Consider the following 22,959-nt stretch of genomic DNA (forward strand, 5'->3'; position numbering starts at 1 on the left):
ATTGAATTGGACTAATTGTAAATGTCTAATTGTAAATGTCAGCACAGACATCTTCCTGTTGGAAGATGTCTGTGCTGATGAAAATCATCCCCTTATTATGATGCTGCCACCAGCATTTTTCGGTACTATGATGGTGTTTATGTGGAGTTGGATTTCCTTTATAGATCAAACATCTATTGGATCCTGCTTTAAGCTTATTCACATTTTTTTCTTTGATTGTATTTTTGTGTTTCAAGATGTCCTTGTTTAATTTCCTTTCAGGATTAATTGGATATTATCTATTGAACTGAATTCACTCTGTTTGTATGTTCTCTAAACTGAGACAAACAAAAAGCCCACAAAAAATAGCTGTATATGTGCAGAGATATGTTGCAATATAATGATTAATAAGATGACTTTTGATGCAGTTAGTTAAGTGCACTAAATTTCAAGAATATCAGAGTCAATGGGGCTGAATGAGTCACTTTACATCACCGAAGTGATGGATTATTTTGTTAGTCTGTCATTTGAAATCAATAAATTGCAATAAGACAAATGTATGTATTATGGCAAACTACTACAAATAGAATAGAGCATAGTGTTAATTTGTGGTTAAATTTCTGTTGAACTGCAGCAAATCAGAATAGAAAAAAAAAATCTTTATTGCCACGTAGTGTATTACCTGTAGGGCTGGACCAGGTACAAAAAATGAATATTTTTCTTTTATAAAACATGAAACCAGTATTTACAAGAGGTAACATATATTTGTTACTCCATATTTACTTGTCTCCAAACGGCTCAGCAGAAAGAAAATATCATTAAAACAGCAAATCTTTTTTTCACAGAAAATGTCTCCTTTTAACAGAAATGTAGGTGCGTGTATCTGGTGCATTTTTGCTTTAAACAAGTCAAATTATTTAGTAAAGAAGGATGTTATTTTGCTTAACTAAGAATAAAAATATTAAAAATAATATTTCTAAAATAATAAGTATATGGAATGCTGTTTTATTCAAAACTACATCATTTAAAGAGGACTGTTATAAATAGATTAATAACAGATATCCAATATAATTAATACATCTCATCAAAAACAAAATCTATATTTAAAAAAGATCATTCTTACTATTTTTCATGGATGTGGGAATAGAGAAAACTCATGTTTTTTTTAGAAGTATGCTGGTGTAATACTTTGCACCATTTTTGCATGGATACACATATTTGTGATGTAGTTTGACTCCATAATGTATTTTTCAAATAATTTATTTATTTCCCTTCTGTCTCAACCTTTTGAATGTGTCTTAGTAAACAGCCTATTAGAAATACTTCATTGTTATTTAAAATTTTTAGATTATATTTTTTCCCCTTTTAATTAGATTTATTTCAGAAGGGTTTCTGTGTTACACATTAGCAGGTGTAATAATGAGATCCAGTGCTTCCAGCCAAACCTCAGTGGTTACAGCTAGCTATGGTTCCTTTCATCTCCTCAGTGCAGCTCAGGTTTCAAACCCAGGGCTTCTCTCCTCCCATGAAGGCGGAGTTAAACCTCCCCCAAACTGCTCCCATCGACTCCCTCAAACGTGACATTTCTGTTTGGGAGAGAAGACAACCAGACCCGTCACCGGATTACCAAGGATTACCCCGGATTACCACAGGGACCGATCCAGCAGCGCAGGACCGATCCAGGTGAGCAGAAACATCGGTGCTGTTCGGGTTCGCAGCATATAAACAGCTAATAGCCACAGACGGTTTAGCTCTGATCGCTGTGTGTTTCTCTGTATTAATGCAGCTGTGGTATGCAGCGCTGTCACAAGGTATGATCTGCTGCAGCCCTGCTGCAACAAACGTGATCCTAATGCACACAGTTGTAAAGTAGCTGCAGCCTTCCACCGGACTCTAGTAGGGTTTGCATGGGAGGAATTGTTGAATCGAGTCTAATATGAACTGAACTCTTATGATGCATTCAGGGCACATGCAGGAGTGTTTGTGGGTCAGAGGTCAAATGCAGGAAATAGGGTGTCTAGAAAAAAAAAAGAAAGAAAGAAAATGCCTGTGTTTACCCTGATTGGGGATGGGTCTCCATTGTGAGATCAATAAAGTTCAGTTATTATTATTTATTTTCAATTCAGGTCAGTTTATTTATATAGAGCCAATAAAAAAAAAAAACATGTCATCTCATGGCACCAGATCATACAGTCAAATTGATACAAAGTTTTCTATCTAAGGAAAACCAGTTGATTGCATCGACTCATTGACTGGCATGCAATCCCTCACACTAAGCATGCCTGTAGCGACGGTGGGGAGGAAAAACTCCCTTGTAACAGGAAGAAAACCTCCAGCAGAACCAGGCTCAGTGTGAGCGGCCATCTGCTGAGGCCGACCGGGGTTCAAGGAGACAGAAGCAGAGATACAAAAAGCAGCTGTAAAAGGCGGCCCCGTCCAGGAAACACACAGCCAGGCAGACAAGCTCTGAGCCAGCTCCAATGTTGGAGGATGATGAGAACAATCCTGCCAGTCACAGTCAGAGAAACAGGACTACACTGAAAAAAAAAACAGGCCGATCTCCAACATCTATAAACAAAGGTGTTGATGGCAGCAGCACAGCTGATATTTCTCTCCAGGATGGTGTCACAGCCAAACAGGAACAGATGAGGGGAAGCTACTTGGAGAAAAAGCAGAGAGAGCATAATGTTAGAGATAGAACTAATAGATTTTGCAGAGTGGGAGAATAGAGATAGAATGAAGCAATATTATGAAATAGGGGTCCCTATGTCCTCCAGTAGTCTAAGACTATAGCAGCATAACTATAGAGAAAGCTCAGGATAACCTGAGCCACTCTAACTATAAGCTTTATCAAAAAGGAAAGTTTTAAGCCTAGCCTTAAAAGTAGACAGGGTGTCTGCCTCACGGACTAAAACTGGTAGTTGGTTCCACAGGAACTAAAAGATCTGCTCCCAATCTACTTTTACAAATTCTAGGAACCAGGAGAATTTATAATTGGTGTTTTTGTTTTTAGCCTCTCAGATCAACAGCCTCACTCTTGTTTTTCCTCACCATGGCTGAGACCAAAGGGAAGTTTGACTTCGCCATCGACAGAGGTGGTACCTTCACAGATGTGTTTGCACGTCTGCCTGATGGTCGGGAGAGAGTCCTTAAACTGCTGTCCAGGGACCCACAGAACTACAAAGACGCTCCCACCGAGGGAATCCGCAGGGTCCTGGAGGAGGTAAGATGATTAGAAGATGGATGGTTTTAAAAAATCAGCCCATTGGTAAATATTTTCCGTAACTATATTGTTGTTGTGAAAGCTTTGAGGGTAAGAATCTTTGTGTAAATATACAGCGCTTTGGAAAAAGATAGTTTAACCCTTAAACTTTGTTACATTTTGTTTCCACCTTGATTCCAGCTTCGGTTAATTCTGGTTAATCACTTTGATGCATCTAGATATAAAAAGTTTAATCGTTGTCTTTGCAAATGGCCCCAGCTCACCCTGATTGGATGGGAAGCATTTATGAACGATTCTTCAAGCTTCACAGATTCTCAATCAGTTTTAGATCTGGACTTTAACTGGGCCACTCTAAAACATGAATAATCTTTAATTTAATCTATCCCTTTGTATCTCTGGCTGTATGTTTAGGGTCACAGTCCAGCTGGAAGGCAATGGTCCCCTCCCTATAGTCTCTAGTCATTTGTGACCTCTGATTACTCCTCCTCATCATGCTTCTTTTGGACTTTTGTTTTGTTTTCCGATGGTAGGAAACAGGACATGCCTTTCCTCGTGATCAGCCCGTTGACAGCTCTCTGATTGGATGGATCAGAATGGGCACTACCGTGGCGACTAATGCCCTGCTGGAGAGGAAAGGAGAACGGGCCGCACTCCTGGTCACAAAGGGCTTCAAGGACCTGCTGCACATTGGCACACAGGCCAGGCCCAGACTTTTTGATTTGGTAACATTTGATTTCATAACTTTTTAGATTCATCCTTCATATGTGTATAGATACTTTCTTTTAGGTGTATGAGATTTAGCTATTATGTTTTAGCTCCTAGAGTTTACCCCTTGACCTGTTGTACTATTAACAGTTTAAATGGTCACTTATCTACTAAGCCTAGTTACAAAACTATGGAGAAAGAAGCTAGGGACAAAAAAGTAAAAGCTTTACCTCATTCTACGTGCCATAAACATAACTGCATGTTTCAACTTTACATATGTTCAGAACAGTTTTAGTCGCTTTTTTATGATACCTTTTTTTTTTTTACTCGTGCACATAAAACAGGAGGTCGCCGTCCCTGATGTGCTTTATGAGGAAGTCATAGAGGTGGATGAGCGAGTCGTCCTCTGCCAAGATGACTGCCAGCTGCCTAGGACCAATACCAAACGTGTCGTAACAGGTGTTTACACAGTATATCAATTGTTTAAAACCCCTTTTCTATCAGTATAGTATGTGTTGTTTTTTGTGCTAAAGCTAGATTTCTTTACCTAGAAAACCTTGAATTGTCTCATGACACTTTGCATGTTAGGTTTTTTTGCACAATTCAAAAGCGAAAAGAAAGAAATTAAGGCATTAGATTTGAACCTCACTTTGTACTTCAATTCCAGGTGCGTTCTTGCTTAAAGCTGAAGTCTGTAAGTTTTTAAAAATCTCTTTTTTGTCATATTGGCTAAAACTGTCCCTATGCCCAGACAGCAGTACATGTGATATGTAACCTGTGAAAAAAACTGCTTCAATTGGTCCCGCATACTGCCTGTATTTCAATCTGGAAAGAATAATTCGGGACGAGTCAAAACAACCAATCACAGCCAGAGGAGCGTCTGAGCGTCACACACGCTGAATCCCACGACAACTGCTTACACGGCAAACTTCGGTACAACCAGCATCTTATATCTAGCTGCTTGGAGGTGAGTGTTATCGCTCTTACCGGTTCACACTCCATGCCGCGTACGCTGCTTGGACGCTTCTGGTCGCATGCGGTGGCCGCGCAGATGCTGTGAGAGGGGTGGAGCTTGGAGGTGGGGCATGAGTGAAGCAGAGAGGGTGGGGGAGTGGCGTGAAACCTGTATTTCTTCAAATTTTCTGTTGAAGTCTGCTCTCTTCTCAATGTTACAGACTGCAGCTTTAATTAACTGTTCCTGGATGGTTTTCTTTTGGTGTGAGGTTAAAAATGTAGAATTACATTTAGGTTTCCCTGAGTTAAACTCCTCATTTAGTTAAACTCCTCATTCAAAGATTGAAGTGGGGGCCCCTGCGTATGTTTAATACAGTACATTTAATCTAGTTGGAAGCTTTGGAAGGTTGAAAGACTCACTTTTTAGTAAAACATCATAAAACATCATACGCTATATTTCTATGGAATAACTTTTTTTTCCTTTTAGTGTCAGTTGCTGTATTTGATGATCTTTTCATCCATTTGAATTCAAGCTACTAATTTTAAAAGAGTGAAACTTCAGAAGGTTACAGGAAGGCTAAACAGATTCCAGCAGAAATTTGCTTTTATTCTTTTCTGCTTTCATCTTTGTCCATCATGAGACAGAACGGATCAGATGGTAAAATGGCCTGTACTTATAAAGCGCTTTTTCAAGTCAGGAGACTTGACCAAATCGCTTTATACTACATTCAGTAATTCCCCCTATTCAAGCACACACTCACACACTGATGGTGGCAAATACATTGTAGCCACAGCTGCCATGCGGCTTGTACACTGCCACCACAATGCAGGTGAAGTGTCTTGCCCAAGGACACAGTGACACTGAGAGGCAGCTTGAACGGTCAACCCTTCGATTTCAGGGCAAACTCCTGCAGCCGACACCACCGTCACTTCTAGGTTTAGAACAGGAAATGTTAGCAGCTCTTTGGAAATCCTAAGTTAACTTTAGGGTTAATATCTTAGGAGGACACATAGGAACTGATATTTATAGATATGGATGCTAGTAATGCTAATGGATGGCCTTAGAGGCTGATTTTACCTTGTTTGACAGATAAACCTCCTGTTTTACTATCCATCCTCTAGATTCTGCAACAAAGACACAACCATATATTGCTATCTCTGTATAGTCTTTAGTATTGGCAGGTTAGAGCTTAAAGAATCTATCATAGGCATGTCCTCAGTGATGCTCAGAGTGCATGTTTTGTGTTTTTAGGTAGTACAGGGGATTCTCTGGAGGTGTGGCAGGAACTGGACCTGAAACAAGTAGAAAAAGACCTTCGAGGTGTTTTGTCCCGCGGTATATCCAGCCTGGCCGTCCTCTTCCTGCACTCATACACGTCAGTACTTGGACAACGCTGTCCCTCTTTATCATGCTGATCTTATTGTAGCTATCTGACCAGATTTTCCCAGCTTCTTACTTGATATTTTCCCTGAAGTTGATATGCGGTTGTATAACTGCCTCTCTGCGGGAGTTTCACTGTACGTCCATTAACCTCTACTCTATCGTCTGTGTAACTTATACAGACCACTGGGTGAAAGTTCATGTTTTTCTTCCCCAACCCTCCCCCTAGATGTAACCTTCACATTCGACAATTCCTAGAAATCTCTTTGCTCTTGAGGAACTAGTCTGCATATGTTTAAAAATTATGAAATGGTAGATTGTAATGTTTGTTTAATGGGTGATTCAGACTCCGATAGGCTGCATTTAGCCTCTTACCTCAATCTTTACAGATATATGTTTGTAACTAGGATGAAAAAAAAAAACATTACCGAGAAACTTATTGTTTTAATCTGGTTTTATGTTCCCATTAAACACCTCTCTGTTTCAGCTGGTCTGACCATGAGAAAGCAGTGGGCGCTCTGGCCCGTCGTCTAGGCTTTACCCAGGTGTCTCTCTCCAGCGAGGTCATGCCAATGGTGCGGGCGGTCCCTCGGGGCTACACGGTCTGCGCAGATGCCTACCTCACACCTAAAATCCATCAGTATTTAAAAGGATTCACCGCCGGCTTTAAAGGCGGTCTGAAGGTCTGTCACAGTATTAGTTATGTTATTAAAGTTAGTTTGAAACTCTCAATGAATTAATTCCCTAACATCTCATTTTTGTCTTTTCTTCTTAAGGATGTTGATGTCTTGTTCATGCAGTCTGATGGAGGTCTGACACCAATGGGGGAGTTCTGTGGCTCCCGAGCTGTACTGTCTGGACCAGCAGGGGGAGTGGTGGGCTACGCCATCACCTCATACAGCCAAATGGAGAAGAAGCCTGTAATTGGCTTTGATATGGGAGGTGAATCCTAAGCCATTGGTCTTAGTAAACAGTGAGCTAGTGCACAATTGTGAAAAATAGCAACATGGTTTGCAAAGTTTTTATTTATTTCTTTTTTTTAATTCAAATTCAGTTAAGTTTGGTTTTATAACACTTTATAAAGCTACATTTCTCTGCAACAGCTGGAAGTCTGCTATGCTTCTACATGCTTATCTAGACAGGGACATTTCTGTCCATTATTCAGTGGCATACAGCTAATTCTCAGTCGGGAAAGAAAACATCTGCGATTATTATTTTCTATAAAGTCTTTCCACCGTTTCACTTTTGGATTAAGGTTTGAACTCTTAACTGAACCACTGGAGCACAAGAAGATGCTCTGAACTAAACCATCCAATTGAAGATACGGGAGCATATTTGGGGTCGTTGTTCTGCTGGAAAGCAACCTCCACCAAAATCTAAATTGTTTTAATAGGTTTTCTTCCCAGAAGCTACAAAATTGGCTTCATCTCACCAGAGTGCCTTCTTCCACCTATTTGCTGTGTCCCTAACAGGTCCAACTGCTTGCAGCACTTTCCATGACTTTTAATAAATGGCATAGTTGTTGTTGTTGTTCTTCTTGTCTTATCCGCTGTGTTCCTTGGTTCATCATGATTCTGTTTGTTCATTATTATTCTCAGACACTTTGGGCCTCCACAGAACATGGATTTATACTGAGTGCAAGGACTATTTATTAAATTTCTGTCTTCTGCAGTGTAAAAATTAAATTGTTTGAGGCTACCTTTGTGTGTGTGCACCTTAAACCCTAATAACACCCATACATTTGAACTAAACAGTATATTTATGCAGTATAGATATTTTACTTCCTGTTTTTTTTTTTTTATCTTTCTCTATTCTGTTACGCTGCAGGAACCTCCACCGACGTGAGCCGCTACGCAGGGCAATATGAACACGTGTTTGAGGCCACGACGGCTGGAGTCACCCTGCAAGCGCCTCAGCTGGACATCAACACCGTGGCTGCAGGCGGAGGGTCCCGGCTCTTTTTTAGGTTATATTACACCTACAGATTACACTTTTGGGGTTTATTTGCTTTCTTTTCCAACAGTCATAGAATATATGTCTGAATTTTTCCCAGATCAGGGATGTTTGTTGTGGGACCAGAATCTGCTGGTGCGCATCCAGGACCAGCCTGCTATAGGAAAGGTGAGATGACAGACTGCTTCTGTGTTTATTTTCTGCTCCTTCAAGTGCCAATCCTTTTTCAGCATTAGGCTCCATCTTTTATAAGTTGCCCTTTTAATCTCCTTGCTGTTGGACAATAATTCACAGCTGAAGTTTTTCAGCTCTGTTTCCCTGCCCCTCCTCTGGGTTAATAATCCTCCTTCTCTTCAGAAAGGAGGGAAGAAAAAAATGGCACAAATTAAATCATAGATAGCCAATTTCCACAATGTTTTTTTTTTTCAAGAAAAATTAGGTTTAACTGAAAACGAATGTACCTTTGTTAAAAAGGTACATTTCCTGGTCAGATTTTTCAGATTTTTTTTTGTATAGTTTAGATTATTAGATTATTTTTCATTTTTCCGCAGGTGGCCCCCTGACTGTGACGGACGCTAACTTAGCTCTGGGTCGCCTCCTTCCTTCCTTCTTCCCTAAAATCTTCGGCCCTGCAGAGAATGAACCCCTGTCTTTGGAAGAGACTATGAAACATTTTCATTCTGTCACTGAGGAGATAAACACCTTCCTGTCTGTAAACCAAACACAGGTAGACTTAGCTCTTTATTTTAATGACAGATGTCAAATGATGGAATGAGAGGTTCATTATTTCTGTTTTCCAATGAAGGCAGCAGCCAATGGGGACAGCAAAACGCAGAAGAACATGATGCCAGACAGCCAATCAAAGATGAGTGTGGAAGAGGTTGCTATGGGATTCATTCGTGTTGCTAATGAAGCAATGTGCCGGCCAATCAGGGCGCTGACTCAGGTGTTTTACTTCAAAACTCTGCAGGAATAACTTTCATTACAACAGCCAAAAAGAACTGCCTCGTGTAACCCTTGTCTTTCACCAAACCTAACAGGCAAAGGGTCATGATACGTCTCAGCATGTGCTGGCATGCTTTGGCGGTGCAGGGGGCCAGCATGCCTGCGCCATAGCCCGAGCTCTGGGAATGAAGACCGTCTTCATCCATAAGTAAGCTTGATAATGGCTTCTAGAGAGCAAAGAGAGTAAAAGTAATATGCAGGGGTACTTAGTTGCTCGTATAAATTGTTGATAATCTGGTTTTGGTGTGTCTGTCGCTCTCAGATACAGTGGTTTGCTGTCAGCGTATGGTCTTGCCCTGGCAGATGTTGTGGAGGAGGTGCAGGAGCCATGCTCCCTAAAGTATGAGCAGCAGTGCTTCAGCGAGCTCGACCGCAGGATGGAGGAGCTCTGCAGACGCTGCCGTGACACACTCTGTGCGCGTGGCTTCTCCAGGTCAGAGGCAACAGAAACTACTGATGAATTCGCCTATTAAAACTAAATAGTAACAGTTGGAAAGTTGGTTCTTCTTTTTTCCTGCATATTGTTAGAAGAGCTCTATTATCCAGATTGTTTTCAAACCTGAATGCTAATCCTGTCGGCTCATTCTGCAGCTACCCTCCACTCATTGACATAGCTGGTATAGATGACTATAATAAGTTAGAATAGATTTTAAGGTTAATGCTGAAGCATGATCAGAACTTGGAAAAAAAGGAAGCCTCTGTAAGGCAACTGATAGCAAACTAAAGTAGAGAGCAGCATCTCGTGGTCACCTTGTTTTTTAAAAAGCAACACTTGAAAGACATTTTTTTGACATTTTTACCACAAGTGCTGTTGAATAATTCATTCTCTTTAGTTTCCTGCTCTAAAAAAATTAATCAGCAAAAGATGTAGGTTGCATTTATGTGTTTTTAAGAATGTTTTCTTCGTTCATGTTTTTTTTTTAAGAAATGTACTTTTCATTGTGAAAATTTATACAATAACAGCTTATTTTACCTTTTTTGTATTATTCAGAAAGGCATACCTTTAAAAACTGCTTTACCTTTTTGCCAAATTGCTTGTTTCTAAGTAACGATGACTGTAAACGGTTTCTTAATCTGACAGGCATCTCTTGTCCTCCTCAGCGGTCAGATTACCACAGAGGTTTTCCTCCACCTGCGTTACCAAGGCACTGACTGCGCTCTTATGGTCACAGCTGACGGATTTCCCAGCCACGCCCAATCATGTCGAGCAGGGGACTTCCGCGGCGCCTTCACCAAACGGTCTGCAGTCTCATCATTTGCTTGTTTTCTGTCCCAATGTGCTGCTCACTAACAGAAAGCTTTGTCCGTATTTGTTGACATAATGTTCCATTAGGTTGATATTCATATTTTTATATCGCAGTTTACTGTTTTCATGCTAACATTGCTTCATGTTTATGCTTTACTTCATGGCCATAACTCATATTTTTTGGGTAAAGTTATCTGAAGGAGTTTGGATTCACCATCCCAGACAGACCCATCGTGGTGGACGACATCAGAGTGAGAGGCTGTGGAAAATCCGGGATCGATTCTGTGCATAAACCAAAGATGGGAAACACAGAAGCCAAACCAGTCACGGTATACACAGTCCACGATATTATAACCACACATGATCTCGCCCTACTATTTACATTTCACACATTTGATCCATTAACACCTTAAATAAGCAGATAACTGATATTTCTTTGATAGATTAATAATATGGCATCTGTGCCTGCAGATGACCAAGTGTTACTTTGAAGATGGCTACATGGACACCAGTGTATATCTGTGGGAGGAGCTGCCATGTGGTAAAAGCATCCAAGGCCCGGCCATCATCATCGACAAAAACAGGCAAGCTTCTCCGTGGGCTGCTTACTTCCATCAGGGTATTAGTGGCCCAATATGCTTTGAAGTATCTTACAGAGCTGTCAGGGGCAACATTTAAAAGTGTAGTGGAGGATTTTGACGAATTTTTGAAAAGGCTCGCCTCTCAACTTTAAAAAAAAAAAAAGCACATGCACATTCTATACCTGCACCCGAGAAGGAACGCCTATTAAATGTGTGGGAGAGCATGCACTAGCCCATTTCTCCTCATGCACGCTCTGTTTAAAAGTTGCTGTTTGCATCACTCATTAAAGCTTACTTTTCAAAAGAAGATTTGCCATTTTTCCACTATGTCAGACTCGCCACCGGTAAGTGAAGATAGACGAGCACATATGATGATGGCAATGATTGACAATTAGTAGGATGACTTATTTTGATGATTCACCTAGAAAAAGAACACCCTGCACTAGACCTTTAGGTGAGGTTTTCCATAGGAGAGAAATGCAGCTCTTGCCCTCTACCATATATTGCTGCATACTGCCAGTTAGACTACTAACAGAGATATCCTGATGATTTAAACATTCATTCACTCTTGAAAAAGGCAAGTCATGGTGTGAAAACTAAGGAATTGTCAAACAGAATCAGAACATTAAGGGTATAAATGGAAAACATGTCTGGGAAAATGATCAAATAAAAACCTTACACAAGAATAGGGCTGGGTAATTAATGGTATTTGCAATATAATCACAATTTAAGAAAATGCAATTTTCACCTTACTTTTTACAAGAGTAAGACACTAATACACTACAGGTGCTGGTCATAAAATTAGAATATCATGAAAAAGTAGATTGATTTCAGTAATTCCATTTAAAAAGTGAAACTTGTATATTATATTCATACATTACATACAAACTCATATATTTCAGATGTTTATTTTGTTTAATTTTGAGGATTACAAATGACAACAAATGAAAATCTCAAATTCATCATATCAGAAAATTAGAATATTGTGAAAAGGTTCAAAATTGATGGCCCCTGGTGCCACACTCTAATCAGCTTATTAACTCAAACCACCTGCAAAAGCCTTTAAATGGTCTTTCAGTCTAGTTCTATAGGCTACACAATCATGGGGAAGACTGCTGACTTGACAGTTGTCCAAAAGACGACCATCGACACCTTGCACAAGGAGGGCAAGACACAAAAGGTCATCGCTAAAGAGGCTGGCTGTTCACAGAGCTCAGTGTCCAAGCACATTAATAGAGAGGCGAAGGGAAGGAAAAGATGTGGTCGAAAAAAGTGTACAAGCAAGAGAGATTACCGCACCCTGGAGAGGATTGTGAAACAAAACCCATTCAAAAATGTGGGGGAGATTCACAAAGAGTGGACTGCAGCTGGAGTGAGTGCTTCAAGAACCACCACACACAGACGTATGAAAGACATGGGTTTCTGCTGTCGCATTCCTTGTGTCAAGCCACTCTTGAACCACAGACAGCGTCAGAAGCGTCTTGCCTGGGCTAAAGAGAAACAGGACTGGACTGCTGGTGAGTGGTCCAAAGTCATGTTCTCTGATGAAAGTAAATTTTGCATTTCCTTTGGAAATCAAGGTCCCAGAGTCTGGAGGAAAAGAAGAGAGGCACTTCATCCACGTTGCTTGAAGTCCAGTGTAAAGTTTCCACAGTCAGTGATGGTTTGGGGTGCCATGTCATCTGCTGGTGTTGGTCCATTGTGTTTTCTGAGGTCCAGGGTCAACGCAGCCACATACCAGGAAGTTTTAGAGCACTTCATGCTTCCTGCAGCTGACCAACTTTTTGGAGATGCAGATTTCATTTTCCAACAGGACTTGGCACCTGCACACAGTGCCAAAGCTACCAGTACCTGGTTGAAGGACCATGGTATCCCTGTTCTTAATTGGCCAGCAAACTCTCCTGACCTTAACCCCATAGAAAATCTATGGGGTATTGTGAAGAAGAAGATGCAATACACCAGACCCAACAATTCAGAAGAGCTAAAAGCCACTATTAGAGCAACCTGGGCTATCATAACACCTGAGCAGTGCCACAGACTGATCGACTCCATGCCACGCCGCATTGCTGCAGTAATACAGGCCAAAGGAGGCCCAACTAAATACTGAGTGCTGTACATGCTCATACTTTTCATGTTCATACTTTTCAGTTGGCCAACATTTCTATAAATCCTTTCTTTTTATTGGTCTTCAGTAATATTCTAATTTTCTGATATGATGAATTTGAGATTTTCATTTGTTGTCATTTGTAATCATCAAAATTAAACAAAATAAACATCTGAAATATATGAGTTTGTATGTAATGTATGAATATAATATACAAGTTTCACTTTTTAAATGGAATTACTGAAATCAATCTACTTTTTCATGATATTCTAATTTTATGACCAGCACCTGTAGAGTGGGTTTGTTTCCATGAAGAAGGAAGGAAACCTCCAGCTAGCATGCAAGTAGAAGCTTTTTTCCAAACAAAATTTACAGTAAAGTCCTTCAGCAATGGACTCTGGACAAGCAAGATTTAAGGTAATTGAAAACCCTGGAGTAAAACATCTAAAATTCCAGCACAATAATTGCTGAAAGTAATCCCAATTTAGATTTTTGGCTAAATCCTTCAACCCTACACAAGAATATAAACAAATCTATACCAGTTTAAGTCGAAGTGATCATTAGTCTTGTCACAGCTTGTTTCAGCCTCTTATTGATATCTCTCATGACTCGGCAGATTTACATTCTGGCTAGAGGCCAGAGCACACTGAACTTGATTTTGTGTCCAATCAGAAAATTGCGTTGGCCGAGGTTGTAGCGTTTAGCGCTCATTGAAAGCCAATGGGGATGATTACACCCAACACGATTTTACTCAAGGAGGCTTGCGTAGCTCCAACTGAGGCAGACCCCAGGTCTATTTTAGTCAGACTATACAGGAATTCAGCATCAATTTCATGGGTCTGACAGGAAGAGAGACGTGGTTACAAAGTAAAAACCTTTGGGGGAAAATACAAAATAAAACCTGTTAATCTCACAAGGGAAGAGTCAGTGTTGGAGTCACACAGAACATATATAGCAAGTGGGACAGACTCATGCAAAAACAACGAGTGAAACAAAAAAAATATAATACTTTACTCGCGATAGGAGTTTAGGAGGACAGAAATCGGATAAAGTAGTGCTCCTCTATTAGCCTCACAAAAAAACAAACAAAAGAGGGACAGAAAGCATAGTTTATCACTTCTCAAGAAAGAAAAAAGAAACTTCAGGAGCAGAAAAAACGGATATAGGCCTGGTAAATGGTGATCCTACAAAAAACTAAATAACGAGGAACAGACAGAGCATGTAAGCGCAGTGTATCTCTCACCTCTATGAAAAACAGAAAGGGGGAAAAAAACATCGATAAACTTCCCAAATCCCCTCTGAGAATCACCTCTCTCTCCCTCAGTCAGCATATAAAGGTGTCCCAAGGCGTTTATTGGTGTTTTTCTTTTCTTTAGATGTAGATCTCCTTATGTTTTTAATATCGGCATTATTCTGATCTGGAGTTAGATGCTGCACAGACTCGTTTTTCTTTATGGCTTTTCGTAATCTGTCCAAGTGAAATGTGGGAAATTGTTTCAATCTCTGTATGGCACAGAAACAGAAGTGAAAAAAAATCTACACAGATCTGCCCACCCTGCCTAGTCAAAGCTTCTTCTCTATACGCAAATAGTGTGACATGGAAAAAAATCAGATCGGAGATTGAAAAAAGGTCGTTTGAAAACATAATTTTTCAAGAGAAAAGAAAATGTATATTTTTTTATACTTCATTCATTTAGCATATTTTTCAAAGCTGCTCTTTTACCATAAGGTTAAAGCTGGTCAATCAAGTGCTTTATCACTTCTGTTTGCAATTATCCTCACGTGCTTACTGGTGTTGTACGATGTTGCCAAAAATCAAGCCTTTTCTTTTTGTTTTTACAAAACTCACTGCACTAACCACAAACACACATGCTTGGCTCCAGGGTTTCATTGTTTTCTGAGCCTTGAATGCTCACATGCTCAGAGTCTATCATTACAAGTGCTATCTTTCACTGGTATGCATGGATCTGCGCACTACTGTCACTACCCGATCAGTCCCGGAAACAAGATCGATTCTGCGCATGCGCCATTAGCTCATTTGTGCATGCGTATCCTGATATACATCGCTCTGGATTTTATTTTGTTAAAAAGACCTAAATTACGTTTTTCCCTCCCCAAAAATAGTAAGTGTGCTAAAATATAATATGTTAAAGGTTAATGATTTATTTCCTGAAAAAAATGAATTATTTAGAATCCTTTCTGTTTTATCACTCGTCTCTGCCTGATCTGCACAGGAAATGGGATCCTACGCTACTTCCAATGGCTAACCTTTTCGGATTTGGATTTAAACATAAATCTAGTCTTTTTTTTTATTTTATGTTTTTTGTTTCATTTTCAGCTTATGGTATATAGTGCATAATCTGAAGAAAGAAACAACTAAAATGCAGATAAACATGGTTTAGTCATATTTTGCTGGACTGTCTGAGCATGTCTGATGACGACGTCAGAGAAGCAGTTTAACAAAGAAAATGTAAAAAGCATCAAAAGTTTCTCACAAAAGTCCTAAAATATTTTTAAAGATGATCATTCTCTAGTGAGTTAAGGATAGAAATAACAAATTTTAGTACCATAATTACATTATTTATGGACACCCAGATGGATATGTATTTGCGCAAGATGGATTGTGCTTCCAGGACGGCTATTAGCAGTTTTTTCTGCCTTTCTATGTGGCTATAAATCCACTTTAAGCCTGTTATCGGCACCTACAGAACTGAAGTGATACAATTGATGACATACTCTTGTTAAATATAATGTGAATGCACGTTTGCATTTCTGAAGATTGTGATTACATTGCAAACGATTATCCAGTGTTGTTAATGGTGACCTGGGCCGTCACCATACAACACCAGGTAGTTGTTTTAAAAAAAAAAAAGTTTTAAATATAAGCCCATGATGGAAATTAATAATTTCAGTATTCTACCCTTTTTCATTATTCATTTTTGTCACGTTGTTAAAAAAAGGAATTGGGCCTTTTATCATCTGTTGAAGATAATATTGGTTGTATCCTTGTGGATGTTTGTTCCAAATTCATCTAAAAAAAATTCTTTCAGTCCTTTACATTAAAACGATCCACATACCTGCTATTTTTTTGGTTGCTATATAATGTCTTTAATGTGTTCACCCTCAGCACCATCCTGGTGGAGCCGTCCTGTGAGGCCCGTCTAACAGAAGAAGGCAACGTCTGCCTCACTGTGGGTTCAGACACCCAGTGCGCCATTGGCACTGAGCTCAACACCGTGCAGCTCTCCATCTTTTCCCACCGCTTTATGAGCATCGCAGGTAGGTCGGAACTTTAAAAACATGGATGAAGGGGATTCTAGGGGGGTTATGAAATAGATTTATCTGTGTATGTTTGTTCTGTTCACTGCTACAGAGCAGATGGGCAGAGTCCTCCAGAGGACCTCCATCTCTACAAATATCAAGGAGCGTCTGGACTTCTCCTGTGCTGTGTTTGGGCCTGATGGAGGTTTGGTGTCCAACGCGCCGCACATCCCTGTCCATCTGGGGGCCATGCAGGAGACGGTCCAGTATCAGGTGAGGAGAAGGAGCTCATCAACTCAGACTGGGTACCAGTTTACTCTTTTTTTTTTTTTAATGACCCATTTTTCCTTCTGTTTGTGAAGATCAGATCAATGGGAAACAAACTGAACGAGGGAGATGTGATTCTGAGTAACCATCCATGTGCCGGAGGCAGCCATCTCCCAGACCTGACGGTCATCACACCGGTCAGGCTTTTGGTTCTTCTCTAAACGTCTTCATCTGTGCCTATATCTGTCCTTCCTTCACTGTCGCCTTTGTTCTGTCTTCCAACCCAAGGTGTTCAGGAAAGGAGTCAACAGGCCTGTGTTCTTTGTGGCCAGCAGGGGGCATCATGCTGACATTGGGGGCATCACTCCTGGATCTATGCCCCCCCACTCCACTTCCCTTCAGCAGGAGGGGGCAGTCTTCACCTCATTTAAGCTTGTCACTGGGGGAGTCTTCCAAGAAGAAGGTAAAACGCATCCTGTTTCCCTTTGCCTCTTAGAACATGGATGTTTTCCTGTGGTGTTTTATCTGTGCCTGACTCTTCCACTCGTCTCCATATCAGCCGTCACTGAAGCTCTGAAGGCTCCGGCCCAGTACCCCGGCTGCTCTGGGACTCGTAATCTCCACGACAACCTGTCAGACCTGCGGGCTCAGGTAGCAGCCAATCAGAGAGGCAGCCAGTTAGTGGGAGAGCTGATTGACTGCTACGGCTTAGACGTGGTCCAGGCCTACATGGGATACATCCAGGTAAACAGGCTGAGTGTTCCCGATAACTTTTTCAGTTTTTTTTTTTTTTTTTTTTTTTTTTCATTTTTGTCACATTACATTTTTAAACTTTTTTGTCATTTATTGAAGTTTAAACTGAAGGTCAACAATAAAAAATGTACCATTATGTTTTTTTCTTGTAAAATGGACAGTCTTGGTTTTCGTGACCACACGTTTTAATCATTTATTTCAGTTATCTTTTGTTTCTCTTTTGTTAAGACCATATTTGTAGAATGCATGGCTCATACTGTAGTTGTTCTGCACTTTTTTTTAAAATAATTGCTAACTCTGCATACCGCCCTGAGATCGGCATTGCAAAGGGACAGGGAAGCTGGTCGGAGCTTATCTGAAGCTATGCAGTTTTTAGGTGCAGAGAAATCCTGAAGAAAACCTGCGTCAGGCTTTGAGATACATTCTTACTAGATTTTCGTCTCCCAGATGGGCAAGAACCCAAACCAATTTAACTAAGACAGGGCTTGAACTATTCTGCAAAGAATGAGCATACCTTTTAGTGTCTAGATATTCAAAGTTGGGAGACACTGCCCAATAGATCCGTGTCTTTAATAGCAGCATATATAGATTTAGATTCCAACAAAATACCCATACAAACCTTTATCTTTCTTCAAAGATATCTTTCTATGTATCCCTACTTCTTTTGATGATGTACTGCTTTCTGGTGTCTGTTGGTGTAACTGTAATGTAAGGGACTGTAAGGAATTAATATTTTATTTAAGAGAAGTCCTTTATACATGATCCCTTTGTAGGGTGACTACAGGTTCCAGTGTGACCTTTGTGTTTCAGAGCAATGCTGAGCTGGCGGTCAGGGACATGCTGAGAGAGTTTGCACGCCGACGACAGCACAGCGGCTCCTTGGAAGTGGAATCAGAGGATTTTATGGACGATGGGACACCGATCAGACTTCGGGTTCAGATTGATGAAGAAGAGGTGAACGAGGATTTCTTCCTGGGGGGATAACTTTAAACCAAGGATGTAAAGGGATGATGATGAACCTTCGTCATTACAGGGAAGCGCGGTGTTTGACTTCACAGGCACGGGAACGGAGGTGTGGGGGAACTGCAACGCCCCACGGGCCATAACCCTGTCCGCCCTCATCTACTGCCTGCGCTGCATGGTCGGACAGGACATCCCCCTCAATCAGGTAGAAATCGTTTATGTTGACCTTCCTGTTTAAAGTTTTTCCAGTCCTGGAGAAATAGTTATAAATCTGGACAAAAACAGATGGGCAAAACTATTTTTGTTCTAAAACAGTTGAAAAAAAACAAATCCACCGGACTTAGTTTCCAAGTTTGAAGACGTTTCACCTCCCATCCAGGAAGTTTTTTCAATTCAAAATGTCAGAATTAGTGTTGAGTTTGAGGCTTTATAGAGTGGAGCAAAACAAAGCCTTGTTTTTGCTTAGAAAACATGCAAATTGAACCAGATGAACAGGTCCGCCCCATCCAGGAAAAAACTTCCTGGATGGGAAGAGGAACGTTTAACTCTGTTGGAATGACTATGACCTGGATGACAGGGAATCTTCACCAGCAAAACTATTTTTGCTCATGCAGGGTTGCCTGACGCCGATCAAAGTTATCATACCCCCCGGCTCCATCCTGCAGCCATCCCTGAATGCAGCTGTGGTTGGAGGAAACGTGCTCACGTCTCAGAGAGTGGTTGATGTCATATTTAAGGCGTTTGAGGTGTGCGCTGCCTCTCAGGTGAGACATAGGTTGGTTCTCTTCTAATAGTGCTGACCAGATGATTGCAGATGTCTGAACAACTGCTGTCTTCCATCGATCAGGGATGTATGAACAACATTTCCTTCGGCAGCGAGAGAGTCGGCTATTATGAGACGGTAGCTGGGGGAGCGGGGGCGGGGCCGAGCTGGCACGGGCGGAGCGGCGTCCACTCTCACATGACCAACACCCGCATCACTGATCCAGAGATCTTGGAAAAAAGGTGGGGGCAGTTTTCTGCTGAGGCGCCACGGATTTGTCTTGTTTCTCCTGTCTGACTAATTTCAGCTCGTATTCATCGGTTGTCCAGATATCCGGTGATTTTAGAGCATTTCTCCCTGCGACCCGGCTCAGGAGGTGCAGGGAAATACCGGGGGTGGCGATGGAGTCATCCGGAAGCTTCTCTTCAGGAACAAGGTCGTCCTGTCTGTCTTGACTGAAAGACGAGCCATCCGCCCCTACGGCCTTATGGGTAATCTTTGCTTCCTGCTCCAGATCTCCTTCATTTAGTTCCTTTTTCCCTTATAAGGTCTTGAGATTTTTTCACTTGTTGATCAGAGTTTTTTTTTTTTTCCTGCTTTTTTCTCTCTGATGCTCAGGGGGCGAGAATGGAGCAACAGGACTCAACCTGCTGCACAGAGCTGATGGTCGGACCCTCAACCTGGGAGCAAAGACCAGCGTCAGCCTTGAGCCCGGGGTAAGGCGAGGAACGATTGCTCGGAGATTCTCTGCTTAACGTCCCCATTAGACCTGCTGCATTTAGACTAAATTAGATTTACATTCAGAATTATGTGCTTTTTTTCTCTTATGCATGTGTTTGATTGAAAATTTAAACAATAAAATCGTATCAACAAATATTTATGGTAGCATAAAGATTTTCTCAAATCTACATATAGAGTAAAACAAATCGGCTGCCATTACAGCTGTTACAAGCACCTCAACATTGGAACTCTGTGTAAGGTAAAGGTATAGTAGAGGATGTTCTTTTTCCGGGTGGAAAAATTGCAAACCTTCTTTTAGAAAGTAAGCTTGTATGAGCGATGCAAACAGCAACTTTTAAACAGAGCTTGCACAAGAAGAAATGGGCGCATGCCAGCTCTTTAATAGGCGTAAAGGGTTGTGCATGTGTATTTTTTGTGGAGAGTGAAAATCCTCTTCTATACCTTTAATTTTTCTTCAAATAAATTTATTTTCTCTTTGTTTCAGCAGGTTAGTAAGACAATTTGCAGTTTGTTTTAAATAAAAAAAAAACAGCCGTATCTTATTTAAAGTGCATAATTTCTAAATACTTCATACCTGCTCAAATGAAGGCAAATGCACTTATTAGAGAGGAATGGAAATGCATTCATAAGACATTTTTACCTATTTTTAGAAAAGTTTTTGCAGCAGGAAAGTTTATAGTTTTGCTTTTCGTTTGTTGTAGGACTGATAATGTAATGTGTTCTATAAAAGAATGTGTGGTGATGTTACAGCCTGTTTTAGTGAGAGAAATACAGTTTGACAAGATCAAATTCATATTTCTAAATTGAGATTAAATAATTACATAGTGGACTTGCGGATATGTCTTTAACATTCTTAGTCAGAGATTAGCGTAGTTAGAATTGTTAATGATATTCCATACAGATTTAATGTGCCGAGACCTTAAGTCAGATTTTTAGCTTCAATGTTTCCTGGATCAGCCTGTGCCATGATGAAAATGATGAGAATAAATCCGATAAGCTTTCTCTAATATTGTCAGTTTCCTGTTCGGCTGAAGTCTCTGTTGTTTTAGACCCGATGAACAGCAGACATCCCAACACAGGAAAAACAAACTCTCTTTTTTGGTTTCTTTTGAGTCATTTTGCGCTGCTCTCAATTCATTTCTAGCACCTCAATGATTCTGAATACAACTGCATTTGAGTCTTTTCTTTTTTAAAGCATAGTTGATATTCTCTGATTAGAGGAACTTTTTTTTCCCCCATCACCATGTCAAATTAAAATGAAAGGCTTTATAAAACCATTTGTTTACTAATTATTAATCATTTTCCATCAAAATTGACTGTTTTCTGTCTGACAAACTACTTAAATCCTGACATTCTAACTAGCATTGATGTTTTTTTTTTCAGTAGAGATTACATGACATGACCAATTTTAGGCCCTTTAAACTTCTAATTAACTTTGCTGTGTGATTACATCTATTTAAATAGGATGTTCTTTCTCAAAAATAAAAAACAAGAAGTTTTAAAATAAAAGGGTAGTAATTATTTTATCTTAAAAAGTAAATAAATGAAACGAATTGGATTTAACAGTCGTTATCAGTAGCATATAGCAATGACAAACTTTGTTCTAGTTTCTTTAGCTAAGATAACACAAGTTAGTTAACAAAAAAAGTGCTTTTAAAAGAAGGTATAGCCGACAAGATTAATAACAGCAGCTTAAATAACAGATAAGAACATGTCTGCTGTCTACACTGCATCTGTTTCTGAGATTTAACCCATATAATCACATGTGGATTATTAATCTGAGGCACATTTTAATTTCTTTACTTAAATATTTAATTTTGTTATTATTCTGATTTGATCCCAATTGTAACATCTGTCACTGCATTGTTTTTTCCTCCTATCCAAAAGGAAGAACTGCACCATAGACATCTACCTATTATATCTTATAATTGAGGAATAGTAAAACAACATTGATTTTTTTTTTTTTTTTTTTTTTTTAAAGACATATGTCTGCTCTTTGTCTCCTCTTACAGGACATGTTCTGCCTCTACACCCCAGGAGGAGGGGGGTTTGGGAACGAGGAGCTAAAGAACGGGGGACCTCAGAACAAGAGAAGGCGTCTGAATGAGACGTTCACTGAGAGGGGGAGCGTCTTTGAATACCGAATGGCACAAGAGGGAGTGTAGGGAGAAAGGAAAAGGAACCTGGAGGCCAGAGGAGAGTAGAAATCATATAAAATGAGAGCCTGAGAAAGAAGTTAAAACTGTAACAGCTGTAATTTCTAGTAGACTAATAGTGCAAGAAATAAAGATTTTTAAAAGAAAGCTGATATCAGGCCAGAAGGTTGGATCAGATTCCTGATCTATATGAGGATTACTTTGTTAAATTTCCACTCCTTAATCTGGTGCAATCATAACTGCCTGAACACATTTTAACTATTTCAACTGTTTACTTAAAAAAAATTATAAAAAAAACTTCCATATTTACAACTATCTTATGTTTCCTTCTTTTAGAAGATTAGAGAAGGCTTGTTACAGAAGGCTTATTTCCTTCATCTTTCATCTGAAAAGCATCTGTTTGCAAAAGTATGGAAAAATCCACATTCTTCATATAAAGACAGTTTAAATGATACAGACTTGATGTGTGACAGGTAGTCACACCCTGGATTGTTTTGTTAAGCAGAGAGGAGTTAAAGCGTTGATCCCCCTCCTCCCACCTTTGGTGTCAGGAATGATCATGAGCAGAAGGAGAAAGGATGGCGAGGGAGTGCAGGCATGCGTAGGCAACTGATACAGAGATAGTGGTCCCAGCAGGGGGGAAGCAGTGGGAGGCTGATGGCTGCTGGACTGTTGATGGAAATCTGATTGCTACAAGAGAAAGAAGAAGGCTGGAACCTACCGTACCAATTCCTGAATCAAAGTTCCTACAGTGAAGCTGCCAACTGAAGTGGCTTAAAACTCAGTTTTAAAGGCGAGTAAAGTAAAGGTTAGGAGCTGTGTGTTCTTTATAGAAAGATGCATTACTGTTCCCTATAACGGCTTGCTCAATGTCCCAGTAAACCTAAACAGAGCATGTAATGGGGAATACGTACCGAGACCATT

General features: G+C 40.2%; 1 protein-coding gene across 1 annotated transcript; it reads left to right on the forward strand.

Annotated features, from left to right (window-relative positions):
* The first annotated feature begins 1,529 nt into the window (after nucleotides 1-1,529).
* On the forward strand, nucleotides 1,530-22,344 carry oplah (5-oxoprolinase, ATP-hydrolysing). Its single transcript, XM_038270490.1, is given in 29 exon segments — nucleotides 1,530-1,662; nucleotides 2,993-3,202; nucleotides 3,733-3,924; nucleotides 4,252-4,366; nucleotides 6,114-6,237; nucleotides 6,730-6,925; nucleotides 7,019-7,184; nucleotides 8,070-8,208; nucleotides 8,296-8,363; nucleotides 8,747-8,922; nucleotides 9,001-9,141; nucleotides 9,236-9,348; nucleotides 9,463-9,633; nucleotides 10,302-10,439; nucleotides 10,637-10,775; nucleotides 10,918-11,030; nucleotides 16,259-16,410; nucleotides 16,505-16,665; nucleotides 16,755-16,856; nucleotides 16,948-17,122; nucleotides 17,219-17,403; nucleotides 18,223-18,366; nucleotides 18,446-18,580; nucleotides 18,990-19,139; nucleotides 19,223-19,380; nucleotides 19,468-19,531; nucleotides 19,533-19,629; nucleotides 19,757-19,854; nucleotides 21,892-22,344. Coding segments are annotated over 28 exon segments (3,936 nt in total). The 5' UTR covers nucleotides 1,530-1,662; nucleotides 2,993-3,031; the 3' UTR covers nucleotides 22,045-22,344.
* Nucleotides 22,345-22,959: the final 615 nt, after the last annotated feature.

Source organism: Cyprinodon tularosa, unplaced genomic scaffold, assembly GCF_016077235.1.
Source record: "Cyprinodon tularosa strain WSP-4 unplaced genomic scaffold, ASM1607723v1 ctg761, whole genome shotgun sequence".
Classification (NCBI taxonomy): Eukaryota; Metazoa; Chordata; class Actinopteri; order Cyprinodontiformes; family Cyprinodontidae; genus Cyprinodon; species Cyprinodon tularosa.